Source organism: Aphis gossypii, chromosome X (assembly GCF_020184175.1).
Source record: "Aphis gossypii isolate Hap1 chromosome X, ASM2018417v2, whole genome shotgun sequence".
Lineage (NCBI taxonomy): Eukaryota > Metazoa > Arthropoda > Insecta > Hemiptera > Aphididae > Aphis > Aphis gossypii.
In genome coordinates this window covers 22,378,283-22,391,179 of record NC_065533.1, presented here as the reverse complement: position 1 = coordinate 22,391,179, position 12,897 = coordinate 22,378,283, and the positions used below count along the sequence as shown (strand labels likewise).

The 12,897-nt window shown below is 29.6% G+C and overlaps 1 protein-coding gene across 1 annotated transcript in view; it reads right to left on the bottom strand.

Annotated features, from left to right (window-relative positions):
* LOC114119437 (uncharacterized) overlaps window positions 1–12,897 on the bottom strand; it is a 268,368-nt gene that overhangs the window by 4,137 nt on the left and 251,334 nt on the right. The window contains exons 35-47 of the mRNA XM_027980994.2: window positions 12,689–12,854; window positions 11,815–12,052; window positions 11,417–11,633; window positions 10,763–10,913; window positions 10,049–10,174; window positions 9,794–9,969; window positions 9,492–9,605; window positions 9,280–9,425; window positions 8,637–8,869; window positions 8,083–8,310; window positions 1,419–1,643; window positions 599–1,172; window positions 44–174 (exon numbers count right to left, since the gene is read on the bottom strand). Of these exons, the coding sequence (XP_027836795.2) occupies window positions 44–174; window positions 599–1,172; window positions 1,419–1,643; window positions 8,083–8,310; window positions 8,637–8,869; window positions 9,280–9,425; window positions 9,492–9,605; window positions 9,794–9,969; window positions 10,049–10,174; window positions 10,763–10,913; window positions 11,417–11,633; window positions 11,815–12,052; window positions 12,689–12,854 (2,725 nt within the window). The remainder of the gene's footprint in view (window positions 1–43; window positions 175–598; window positions 1,173–1,418; window positions 1,644–8,082; window positions 8,311–8,636; window positions 8,870–9,279; window positions 9,426–9,491; window positions 9,606–9,793; window positions 9,970–10,048; window positions 10,175–10,762; window positions 10,914–11,416; window positions 11,634–11,814; window positions 12,053–12,688; window positions 12,855–12,897) is intronic.

Here is a 12,897-nt window from a genome sequence, read left to right as displayed (position 1 = left end):
TATAGTTTATTATATGGCCCAATGGCCAGTGCAATATATTTACCTGGGTATAGATGACTATATCAGATAGCTCTTTAGCAATTTGACTGTTGTGTTTTTTAAACTTTTCTTCTGCAGCACATTTATCATTTGACTTTGAACCAAACTTTTTACCAAATTTTTCCATTCCAAATTCTAAAAATATAAATTAAATATTGTATTATATTTTAAAGTCTGATAAATTAAAAACTTAGCATGCAATTAATAATTGTATTCAATCACAACATTGTACTAGTGACAATAAATACAATATACATATAGTAAACTACTAATTATTTTTGAGTATATTATTTCGATGAATAGTTAATATAATAAATTATTATTATTAACAATAAATGTAAAATTTGTTATAGCATAAGAATATAATAACTAAAAAAATAAGTTCTTATCTAAGCAAATATTTATAGCTTCATGCTTAATCTCAATAATAAATTATACTTATTTTCTAGAAATATTGGTAAACCATACCGAATTTAAGTATTTTAAGAACTTTAAATTATCCATGAAAATTTAATTAAAATTGTTAACTATTATTTCTACGTTCTTATTATAGCATTACTTTTAAAATCCAATTCATCACTATCGTCATATTCTTCATCATCCTCTTCATATTCTTCTTCTTCCTCGATGGTAGTAGCAACATCATCATTGGTCGTAGTACCAGCACTGGCTGAACTACTTCTATGAGGTCCAATATTTGGGTGACTGCTTACCATTGAAGGCACGACATTAGGATTATTATTAACAACTGAAGTCACAATATTAGTTTGATTGCTGGCCATTGAGAATTCGATATTAGGCTGACTGTTGTTCAATAAAGATTCGCCGGCTGGATCCTTGATTACCCCTGACGATTCAAGGATAGGATTCTTGATAGCTCCCGAAGGACCAGCGTTAGAATTGTTACCCACAGAAAGTCCTGCATTAGAATGATTGCTTGGAAGTGAAGATACAATTTGGGAACTTTTTGTGCTGCTATTATTATTTTTCATTCGATTCTTTTCACTTTCCAACGGTGCAATTTTTTTATTTTTTATTAAAATTTTGTATTTTAATTGACTTGGTGATGGTAGCTGAGGCTCATAATCAGAGTCAAACATAAAGCCCTTCACCAATTTTTCACCAAAAACGGACTGAAAATAAATATACATAACGTTAAATTGGGATATTTCAATTGAATTTATAAACTATATGAAATTAAACATTCTACTCTATAATTTAATTTTTAAGTACCAATGAACTATAAATCATAATTTATTAGTTTCAACAATTATCTAAAAATCTTATTATACAAAATTATTAATCGAAGCATATAATTATACTACAGTTTAAGTTAGAAATAAATAAAATAAGCGTAATATTTGTAAAATACAATATACCTCAAATATTTCTGCCATTCGAGCTTGTTGAACTAGTGAGCAATGATTTTCAATAGATAATATGACTGGATATGGTGATGATACGAATGCAAAACGATTAATTGAATCTACAGCTCCGAGAAAAGGTATTTTTGAAGTAAACGTATGTCCGTGATAGATCAATGGATTACCATCGTCACCATCCCAACAGTCCAACTCAACACATCGACAACCAGCTAACAATACCTAAAATAAGTTTGTTTCATTTTATTTGTGTAATAACACTATTCTAAAATAGACGACATAATTAAAATTATAAGCTCTTGGAAAAATATCGATTTATTATTATAAAAATTGAAAACAGAATGTTTTCCCATAAGTAGTAAATACAATGTACTATGCAATATACTATATTTGTAATGTTGATGGAATGATAAATTAGAATGAAAGATTATCAGATGTTTATTATTATATGTATACAATACATAAAACCATTTGTAACTTAAAACTAATATATCAATCAAAATAACGAATTTTTGTTTGTAATGTTTAAATTTGATTTAATAATTGATCAGTACGTGTCTGACAGCCGACCATGTAGCACGTGTTTTATTTACATTATTCACGAGTGCGTTTTTTATAGCAAACTACTGCTGGACACATATAACATACGGGTAATATAATTATATTAAGTAATTACCCATCTTATCGCATAATGAGCAATGTTTTTATGACTAGACGACCGTCATTATCGCCAGTCATTAGAAAACCAATATCGACTAAATTTCTAAAGAAAACGAATCAAACACAAATTACCAAATCTACAAATACATTTTCTACACAATCCACTTTATATCGCCGTACAAATAATACGCCTACATTCACTACCTCTATTCACACTCTTTGCACACTTACTTCGTCGTCATCTGCACCTCCTCCTTCAGTGACTTTAAGAATAGAGATATCAACAACCCAGAAATACATACAAATAAAACCGCACAAAACATTACTTATAATTACGCTGCCACGGCAGCTAATGATAACTCTACCAGCCTTGAACAGGCATTTGTTTTCAATTTAAAAGACGAAACCTCAAAGAGATTATATTCTCGCCATAGGAAAAATAATATCGACAAAAAACATTGTTTTAGTCTTCCGCATTTCAAACAACTGGTTTAATATCTTTCTCTCAAGCAAACTACCCAATACTTTTACAATTAATAATCAGTTAATTCAGATACGTAGATTCATAAATCATTCCATGAGAATAGTCATATCCAAAGTGTGTCCCTCTATTTCTAACCAGGTTATACTCGACACGCTTAAGAATATCAATATTATCCCTATTTTTGAAATTGCATACCTCAAAGCTGGCATCAATATTGAGGGATATGAGCATATCATATTAAAAGAAAAATGGAAAAAAGAACAAAACGCCAAAAAACTGGACGGAGGAAGCAGTTTTAATATTTGACAATACAAAAACGAATTTAATAAATTCCACGATATTATATTACCCGGATCCAACCGCTCGGATTCAACTTCGTACCGACGCATCAGATAGATATAGCAATTGGTGTTGTCATTAAACAACAGAAAAATTAAATTTGGCAATCGCTAGTATTTTTTTCGAGAAAATTTGGAGGCGTACAAAAACGTTGCAGTACGATTGTGAGTTGTTAACGATTTATGAATATTGAATATGTCCGGCAGTTAGACTACATAAGCCAATTTTGGACAGATATTAAATATGTAACTGGTTCAGAAAACATCGTCGCGGATGCGTTATCACGAGTTGCGTCAATATATGCACCACTGGTAATTAATTAATTATAATGAGCTGTCTTGTTTACAAGCAAACAACGAGAAGCTATTATTATTTCGTCAAAACACAAATTTCGGATTGGAGATAGAGCTAATGAATATACTGACTACCAATGTAAAAATTAATTGTGATGTTTCAACGGGTACAGTGAGGCCATTTTTGGTTATACTGTAATACTTGGGTTAAAGCGAATACATACAACTGTCTATTATTCCACGGAAAACGGCTTGGTCATACGGTTCCACCGGGTTTTGAAGGCGGTAATAAATTGTTACAACGCCAAACGTTGGACGGAGGTAATTCCGTCAATATTATTGGGAATAAGGGATACAATGAAGGAGGACATACAGTCAACGCACACCGAAATGGTTTTTGTACTTCGATATTAAGATTACCAAAGAATTGTTTTCAGCATCATAAATTGAAACCGATCCACTATCGTTCGTCACACGACTAACAGTGTGATGAATTGCTTACGGCCTGTTCCCATATCCAACCATTCAAAAAAAAATGTTCGTACAAAAATCGCTTCCGCTATATAAAAAAGATTTTGTACGCGTCGACCGAGTAAAGTCCCCATTTGAAAGGCCCTATGATAGGCCGTACGAAGTAATATCGCGATCTGACTAAAACTATGTTTTGCGTATTAAAGGGAAGAAAGTCACAATCGATCGACTAAAACCGTGTTTCGAGACAGTTCCAGAGGATGAGTTGACCAATCAGAAGAGAGAGAGCATGTTCTAATACTAGTTACAAAATAAATACATTATCCGCGACACTCGCCAATCCCACCCACACCAGGTCCGGACGAGTGATAAAACTTCCAGTCAAATTTCGGTAACACTATCGTTAATAGGGTGGTGGTGTGGGGAATTATTATTCATTTTATATCATTATATATAATTTTATTATAATGTTTTTATTATGTAATGTTATGAAAGTATTCGTTACTCAACATCATATATTATATATTATAATTAAGTTTGTCGCGAATCGCGACCATTGCTCGACGTAAGTATCGTAAGGAGATTATTTATATTTTTTGTATTTATTATATTTTTCACAGTCGTTCTACATCCGCTGACTGTTTCAGTTAATGTAATTAGTACGAGTGACCAGTTATACGATATACGTTGATTTTTATATTTTTATTGCATGTATAGCTTACCATTGTTTTATTTATTATTATATTATACCGATGTTATATTACGGTGTTATCTTTATTTCATAATATTCAAATACTTAGACACCACAAAACCAACCTTAATAATAAATATACCCCGTCCATCAAAAACTTTAAAGTCTATACTACCAACAGAACAATTATAACCGAGATAGTGAAGGTGTAACAATACTAGAAAGATCCGACTATCCAAGATGCCAATACCGATCCAATCTTCGCTGTAAGTAGTAGGTACCTATAACCATTCAACTCAAGTTGAATAAACTATTGAACATACTAAACCAAAAAAAGTTTAAGTCTACTGATATTGAGAATATAATACAACTCCCGACTCTCCTTCTCCCATTGGGGGACTTCCATAGTCACAGCTTAAGTTGGGGATTGAACAATACCGACGACCTGGGTAAACAATCAAAAAAATTCTCGCAATTGACAATATTATGCTACTTAATAGTAGTGATCCCACACGGCTTAACCCAACAAATGGAAAATTTTCATCCAAATTTTCATTAAATCATATTTAACCCAACGTACTACATGGTCAACTTTACCCGAAATATATGATAGCGATCACATTCCAATCAGGATTAAGTTACTTTCTAGCAAAGCAGCCTTTTCTTTATCACCTTCCAAATGAAAACTAAAAAATCCTAACTAGAAATTCTTTTCTCAACTTAAAAAGTCTATGGAAACACAAATCCCCCTCCACTCATACAAACCGATTGAAAACGACGTTTACTACATAACCAATTCTATAGTTAGTGCAGCAATCATATCAATTGGTAAAACAAATGCCTCCTCAAATAACCGTTAAGTCGCATGGTATAACCTCGAAATCAAGCAATCTATCAAGGAAAAGGATAACGCTTTAAACGGTTGCAAAAAACTGGAAAAATCAAGGAAAACATACGCCTTTATCTAAATGTTCTAGCCTCTCTCCCGACACCGATAAAATTCCATATAGCTTCCTAAATAATATATTGCTATCAGCAAATCACTTTATTCTTCACCTATTCAACAAAAATGGAATACCGGACAAATTCTAAACTATTGGAAAAATGCCATTATCATCCCGATCTTAAAACCAGGAAAGGACAAATTTAGCACAGAGGGATACAGACCTGTACCATTCATAAACACAATATCTAAATGATTCGACAATGAGATGATTCCTTGCAAAAACATGTTATCTATCTCCCTAACAAAATGGTTTTTACAATCACAGGAACACATACAACAGTCTACATGATATACAAAAAGACGTCTTAAAATACCTAAAAACCAACCAAGCTCTTGGACTCATCGTTTTTAACATACCAAAAGCATATGACACTATATGGCGCCCCCCATATAATAGAAAAACTAAAAAAAATCCTATGTAATGGAAACTTACTTTTCTCCGTTAAACAATTACTTGAAGATAACATTTCCCAAGTTAAAATTAACGGTCATCTTTCTTTAACCTTTTATCAAGAAAATGGTGTACTCCAAGGTTTCACCATATCAGTCACACTATTTTAAGTAACCATCAATGACCTTACCGAAAGAATTAAATTCCTTGTAAAATCTTCTCTCTTTGCAGATAATCTGAATACTTGGAGTTAAGCAAAAAACCACAACCATATCTACAAAACACAATACTATCACTTACCGAATGGTCTGAGATCTCAGGATATCGTTTCTACTCATCTAAATCACAGAGCATCAAATTTACTCCAACCAAAATTACCAGTCATTAGATGTTACAATTAATAATACTCTAATACAAACCTCTTAATCAATTAAAATATTAGGAATCACATTCGACCGTGAAGAAAGATCTCCGAAAAATATTCTTGTTACGAATGAATATTCTCAAAACTCTAGCTCACACTTCTTCTGGAAAAAATTCTATAACCCTTAAACAGATATACACATCACTCATCCTGTCCAAGCTAGAATACGGCTCTTTCCTCTTTTTCAATTCTAAGCCATCAACTCTAAAAATGATTGACACCATACACAACTCAGGACATTGATTAGCCTTCGGAACATTCCAATCAAGCCTCAATCCTAGTTTGCTTAACATCTCTTGTACACCTCCGTTAAGTATCATAAGAAAAAAAACTACCATGCTTCTATCTGCAAGACGAGCCTAGAACCACCTTGACACCCACCATGGCATCAGAACCGAACTACAAGACTTTAATTTTAAATACTTTGGCATTATTAACCATGAATGCCCGTTAAAGATTAGACTATGGACATTAATATTTATCTCAACCTGTCATCCCTACATAAGAGGAAAACCATACCTTACATTTACAAAAGCGAACTTCCAATCAATTCTCTAAGGATATCAAGGCCACACTTTTTTCTTCACTGAAGGAATCCAAAACGAAAGCCGGAGTTGGCGCTGCAGTCGCATACAATGAAACGATTTGAACGTTCAAGCTCCCCACTTTTACTCAATCTACTCAGCCGAAGCAATTGTTATCTCCCAAGCACTAGACATCATAAAACAAGACAAAATTAACAACTTCGTCATACATAGCGATTCCCTTAACATACTCAAAAGCATCAAAAACTACTTCCAACCTAACAGCTTATCACAAAACATCCAAAACCAGATATCCTATCTTCAAATAAATGCACAGACTATCACCATTATATGGATACTAAGCCATATTGGAATTTCTGGAAATGAGTTAGAATAGTTAGATGATACATATGCCAAACAGGTCATCTCTTCTCCATACTCTTTCGACCTTTGTCTACAAACACTACAGGACTCAAAACGTTTTATCATCGATTACATCTAAAATAATTGACAACACATCTGATCAACTCGACGCACTAAGCTCAATGAAATCAAACGAGCATTCTTCAATGGCTATCCATTCTACTTTCCAGGTACCAAGAATTAATTCTTAATAGAACCAGAATAGGTCGCACATGGTTAACTCACAAAAATTTAATATCCAGAACGAACCCAGAAACATGTCTTTCATACAACGAAATTCCCTCAGTTAAACATAATATATGTTTCTGCCGAGAATACAATGACATCAGAATTAAACTCAAACCAGCCGACAACATCCACGAAGTCCTAGGCTCCAATCCAGACAACATTGAAAAAGTTTCATTTAAATTAACCAAATTATAAAATATAGTCTTACTTCACCCTCATACTTCAAATTTGATTTGTATAACTCCTCCCCTACATACCTTATTTATACCTATACATAACTTAATTTCTGTTATCAAACACTACATTTGTATTAATTTGTAGTAAATACTAAAAGCCAATAATCTATGTTATTGTGGCTTAATTAAAATAATATAATAAAAATAAAAATAAAAATACTTAAAAACCTAAAAACTCATAAAATAGATAAGAACATTTAAACATAATTCGTTATTTTAAGACATAATATCTAAAAATTTTTTTGTTTTTCTAATTTCGTTTAAAGTTTATAACAATTTAAATTAATTAATAATATTTTATTATATTATACTATATTATATCATAACTTTTATATATTATACTACATACCTACTTATGTCGCGAAAAATAACTTAAGTTTTTTATTTATAGAGCGATGTTTATTTTATTAAATTTTATTTAATAGTAACACATTTTATATAGTAATATAACATTATAATAATATAACTTGTTAGATAACATGCAATCTTACCCGACTGTAAAGATCAATTGACGAGTCGCCTTTTAACTGGTGACCAGTAAGGTACGTATTATGTGATGAAGCAATATAATAACAAGATAGTGGAAAGTTCATATCAGATTTTTCGATTGCAAAATCTGGTTCGCTGAACACGCTATTGTTCCTTAACATCATATACTTGGCAAATCCTTCGAAGGAAAGACAATTACGAGCACTAATTTCTGGGTTTGGCTCGTGGACCTATATAATATTATATAAGAAAAATAAATTTATATTTTAATAGTCAATTTAATAAGATATAATTATTATTTTCAATTATTTAATAACTTCATAGTATAATTATTAATTAAATTAAGATTCACAATACAAAACTAAATTTATTGATGACTAAATTGTGAAATAAATTCGTCATATTATGTTTTTTGAATGCAAATATGGTTGGAAAAAGAAAATTAATTTATAACTATAATTATAGATATAATCTTTTGATATTTAATAATAAATTATGAAGGTATAATAATATTGTACGTTAAATAATAATTCTGTGTTAATGAATTACATCATACCTGAATCAATATTTTAGCATCATCCTCAGTACATGGAACCATTTGTCTACTTTGTAAGAAATTAATTAAATCATTTATTGACCATGTAGCTGCAGACTGCGATGTCTCTACACCAGTACAATTAGAAATTATACTAGATGCTGCAATAGCATCAAATATACGCTTTTTTTGAATTGTTGCGTCAATTGGTTGAACACAGTTATTTCCAATGTTTTTATTAATTGAGCTGGAACCTGTGAAAATATTAACGTTAAAGAATATTTTATTAGTAATTAATATAGTTGAAGTATCCTGGTAAACTGAGATGAATGTTAACTGTAACAACTTTTTGTAAAAACAAAAAAATATAATTTGAATCTAGAATTAGGTACATATAACTAATTTAGACTTATTATAGAATCTTGAGATTTATAATATGTTATTAAACAAATATTAATATTTATGTAATATATTCAAGTATACAGTTATACTATAATCCTTTAATGAAACAATCTAACATTAATACTAAATTTATCAATCTAATTTATTGAAATGTTTATGAGAATATGAATGATAAAAAATGTTTATTGTTATTAAATTAATTTATATTACAATGGTGATAGTGTAGTTTTTTTCTAAAATAAACAAGTTAATACTAGCTTACTTTGAGTTTGTTCAGATGTAGTTCTTGGAATAGATAAGGTTGCACTATTTTGTACGATGATATCTTCAGATTTTTTATGTTCAGATTTATGACTTGCTGCTCGTACTTGGTCGAAAATATCTCGAAGATCTTTACGCATTCTCAAACTGTTATAACAAAATATAAAATGTGTCTAAAATGTATTCATTAAAATCAATTTAAAATGTATTTACCTGAAACTATCAAACAAAGCACAAAAATCTTCAAAATCTAATTGTGAATTATTTGGCGGTATTGGTGTATTATTAATATCACTCTGAGTTGGCTCTATAATTTTAGGAGGTGTCCTTAAACAAAACAATAAAAAACAACTTACGGCTTATGGATAACGAACTAATATAGGTATTTATTTAAACAAATATATTATAAATCTATTAAAAAAAAATATTTGTGTATTATAATCAAAAATTATTTATAGTGATGTATAGGATATTATGAAAAAAAAAATATTTATCTGAATAACACTATAACTCACTTATCTGCAGAAGTCGATGGTTCAGAAACCATATTTTTGTCAACGCTGTCTCGTTTCTTTTCATCTTCTGTCTGGCTACACAATGTCGATGGCGAGTTGCAACCGCTGCTAGCCAAGTCTATTCTAGACTTGTTGAACACATCGTTGACATCATACGGTTTGAGAAGTCCATCGTTCTAGGCACAATATATATAGGTATATTTTTTTAATGTTTTAAAATTCTAATTATTTTGTATTTGGTTCTTGTATACGTACAGATACACTAGCTACCGATTTTTTCTTTCGAAATCTCATTGAAGCAGCTCGTTTAGCAATGCTTGTCTCTGGAGATTGATTTTTGGCTGCGTTACCAGCCGTTGACCAATCTCTACCTCCAAATAACTGTAATTCAATATAATATCAAATCAACTATTATTACAAATTAATAATTATTTTAAATTATATAATTATGTGCAACATCAAGGTATAGAGTGGTTTTAAGTTACATACAAAATTAAAATAATATGTGAATATTCATATTTATCGGTTATATCAAACTAAGGATGACACAGCGTGTAATTGTTTAAATTTATTTGTAGATTAATGAATTTATAATATAATATAGATATTTTTTTTTTTAGTATTCAATATAACGATATTAAAATATATTTGCACCAATAAGAATTTTTTAAATTTTTATTGGCATATAAATAGCATAATTGATTCTAATTGGATAGTGATTTATTTAACTAGAGCTTTCGGATCTGATAAAATAATTATATGTTAAGAAGTGATAACCAATTTTGCATATACAATATAGGTATAACCTATTCAATAATAATTTACATAAAATACAAAACAGTCTTTGATATTCTTATGATTTAGACGAAGAAGTCGTAAAGTGTTTTAATTATTTTATAATTTTTTTATACAATTTAATAATATATTGTTAAAAAATAATAACTATAAAATTAATAAAATACAACTTACACGTATTGCATCGGCTGTCATTGGCCCATGACCACCCGAAATAATGTACTGATGTACATAGTTATTCTTTAGCCATATTGAACGTTTATCAACGGTTTGTATAACATTTCGAAGTTTTTGAACCACTGTCTTGAGTCCATGATGCCAAATGCTTTATAAATAAATATAAAAAAAATATTATATTATAATATGAAGTAATATTGTACTAAAATAGTTGTAAGTAGGTACTTATGGCTATTATCAAGTTTTAGTGCTTGATTTTTATGCTAACATAAATAATTGTATACAACTTAAAAAAAAACATATATCACATTTATGTCTTAGAATAAATTGTGATTTATATTATATCTAATTAATTATTAAGAAATATCGATTTAAATCAAACTATTTAATAAGATTAATGAAGCAATATTCAATTTTTTAAATAATAAATACTTGTCATATTTTACTTTTTAATTAAAATTAAACATGAAATTGAAACAACTAATTTAACGCGGTTATTGTTCTAAAAATTGATTGTTTGCCAACTATGTGTTATATAAGGTACAAAGTGAACACGTTTTTGAAAATCTAATATAATATCTAATATATTGAAGTATGCCTGACTAAAATTCTATAAATGTTGGATCTCTAAATACAAGATGTAGACTTTACCTAAGTATTCTTGGCGGAGCTAGTATATAGAATATGCGATTTTCGCTTGTATTAGTTCCATATACTAGTCCCAAACAACATTCCGATATCGAATAATTGTTCAAACTGTATTTTCTTAATATTGCCGCTCCATCAGACTTTACTCGATCTCTTCCAACTGCACCACCAATAAATATATCTCTGACAGTTGATAACTCCAAGTATCCTTGCTGGAGACCTATTAAAATATATTTATGTGTATTAAAATACATAATTTATTTTTCATTTATAAATATTACAGAATATATTATATTAATATTTTAAAATACTGTAATATCTTTGTATCAGTCGAAATGGACTTTTAATCATTAATTGATCTATGTATATAATATCAAATTATAATGGATTTTTTAATTTACCCATAACTGATGGACAATTGACTGACGATCTATTACGCAGCGCATTGGGTAAACTATCTTCAGGGTCGATTTTTAAAGAATAGTCTGGTGTACTAGAACTTCTTTTTAGTGCACTCCACGACGTCTTCTCCCAAGTCAATGTTGAACAATTTCTCTCAAGACGCATGAAAATTCGAGCAGATCTGCTACTACCCATTTCAGCTGCCCAGTGAACAACAGTAGTCCCATGATGCATTATCTAAAATAAACCATATTATATAAGTTAGAATAAAAAGCATACAATAATTTTTAAAATAATTTATTGATTCATAATTATTTTTTCTTGAATTGTTGGTACCTATAGAGCATTGAATATTAAATTGAATAATAATAAGCATCTATACGAGTATACATTATTTTTTTATTTTGTAAAAAAAAAAAAAAAACCGTAAACATAGTAACTCTAATTTATCAGTTATGAACGTAACTATTCATTTTTGTTTTTAAAAAATGAAAATTATTCTTATTAAAGTAGGTACAAAATGTCTCAGAAGTTCTGTTACACTTGTTATGATTTACATGCAAATCAATATTTTGGAAAAAAAAATAGTACTAAAAACTGTTTTTTTTTATATTTACATATATATAAATATATAGATAACTTTAAAACAACTTAATTTAAACATATTGATTTTTCACGGAAGTCTTGAAACTGGTAAAGGATTTTTGGGATACGCTGTACATGGTTGTCTAAAGTATTATACCATGGTGTTATGAAAACATGGTTAACATTGTTATAATTCATCTCATTATACATTTTGAAGAGGGAGTGAGTATGAATTCGTAAAAATGCAGAAATGTATTATTTAAACGATATATTTTTGTTTCGTATTACCTGTAATTCGTGATGACCAATTGTAAAATCTTTAGAGCTGGGAGATATTGCAAGTGGTATTAATGAAACACCATGATCGTAGACTAAAGATTGTACAGGATCATATTTTTGAGAGTTCTCTTCGTCGTCATTGTCTTGTAATTCGCCATTTTTTAGCAAATGCAACCTTTAGAAGAAATACGAAAATGAAATACATATAATCTAAAAAT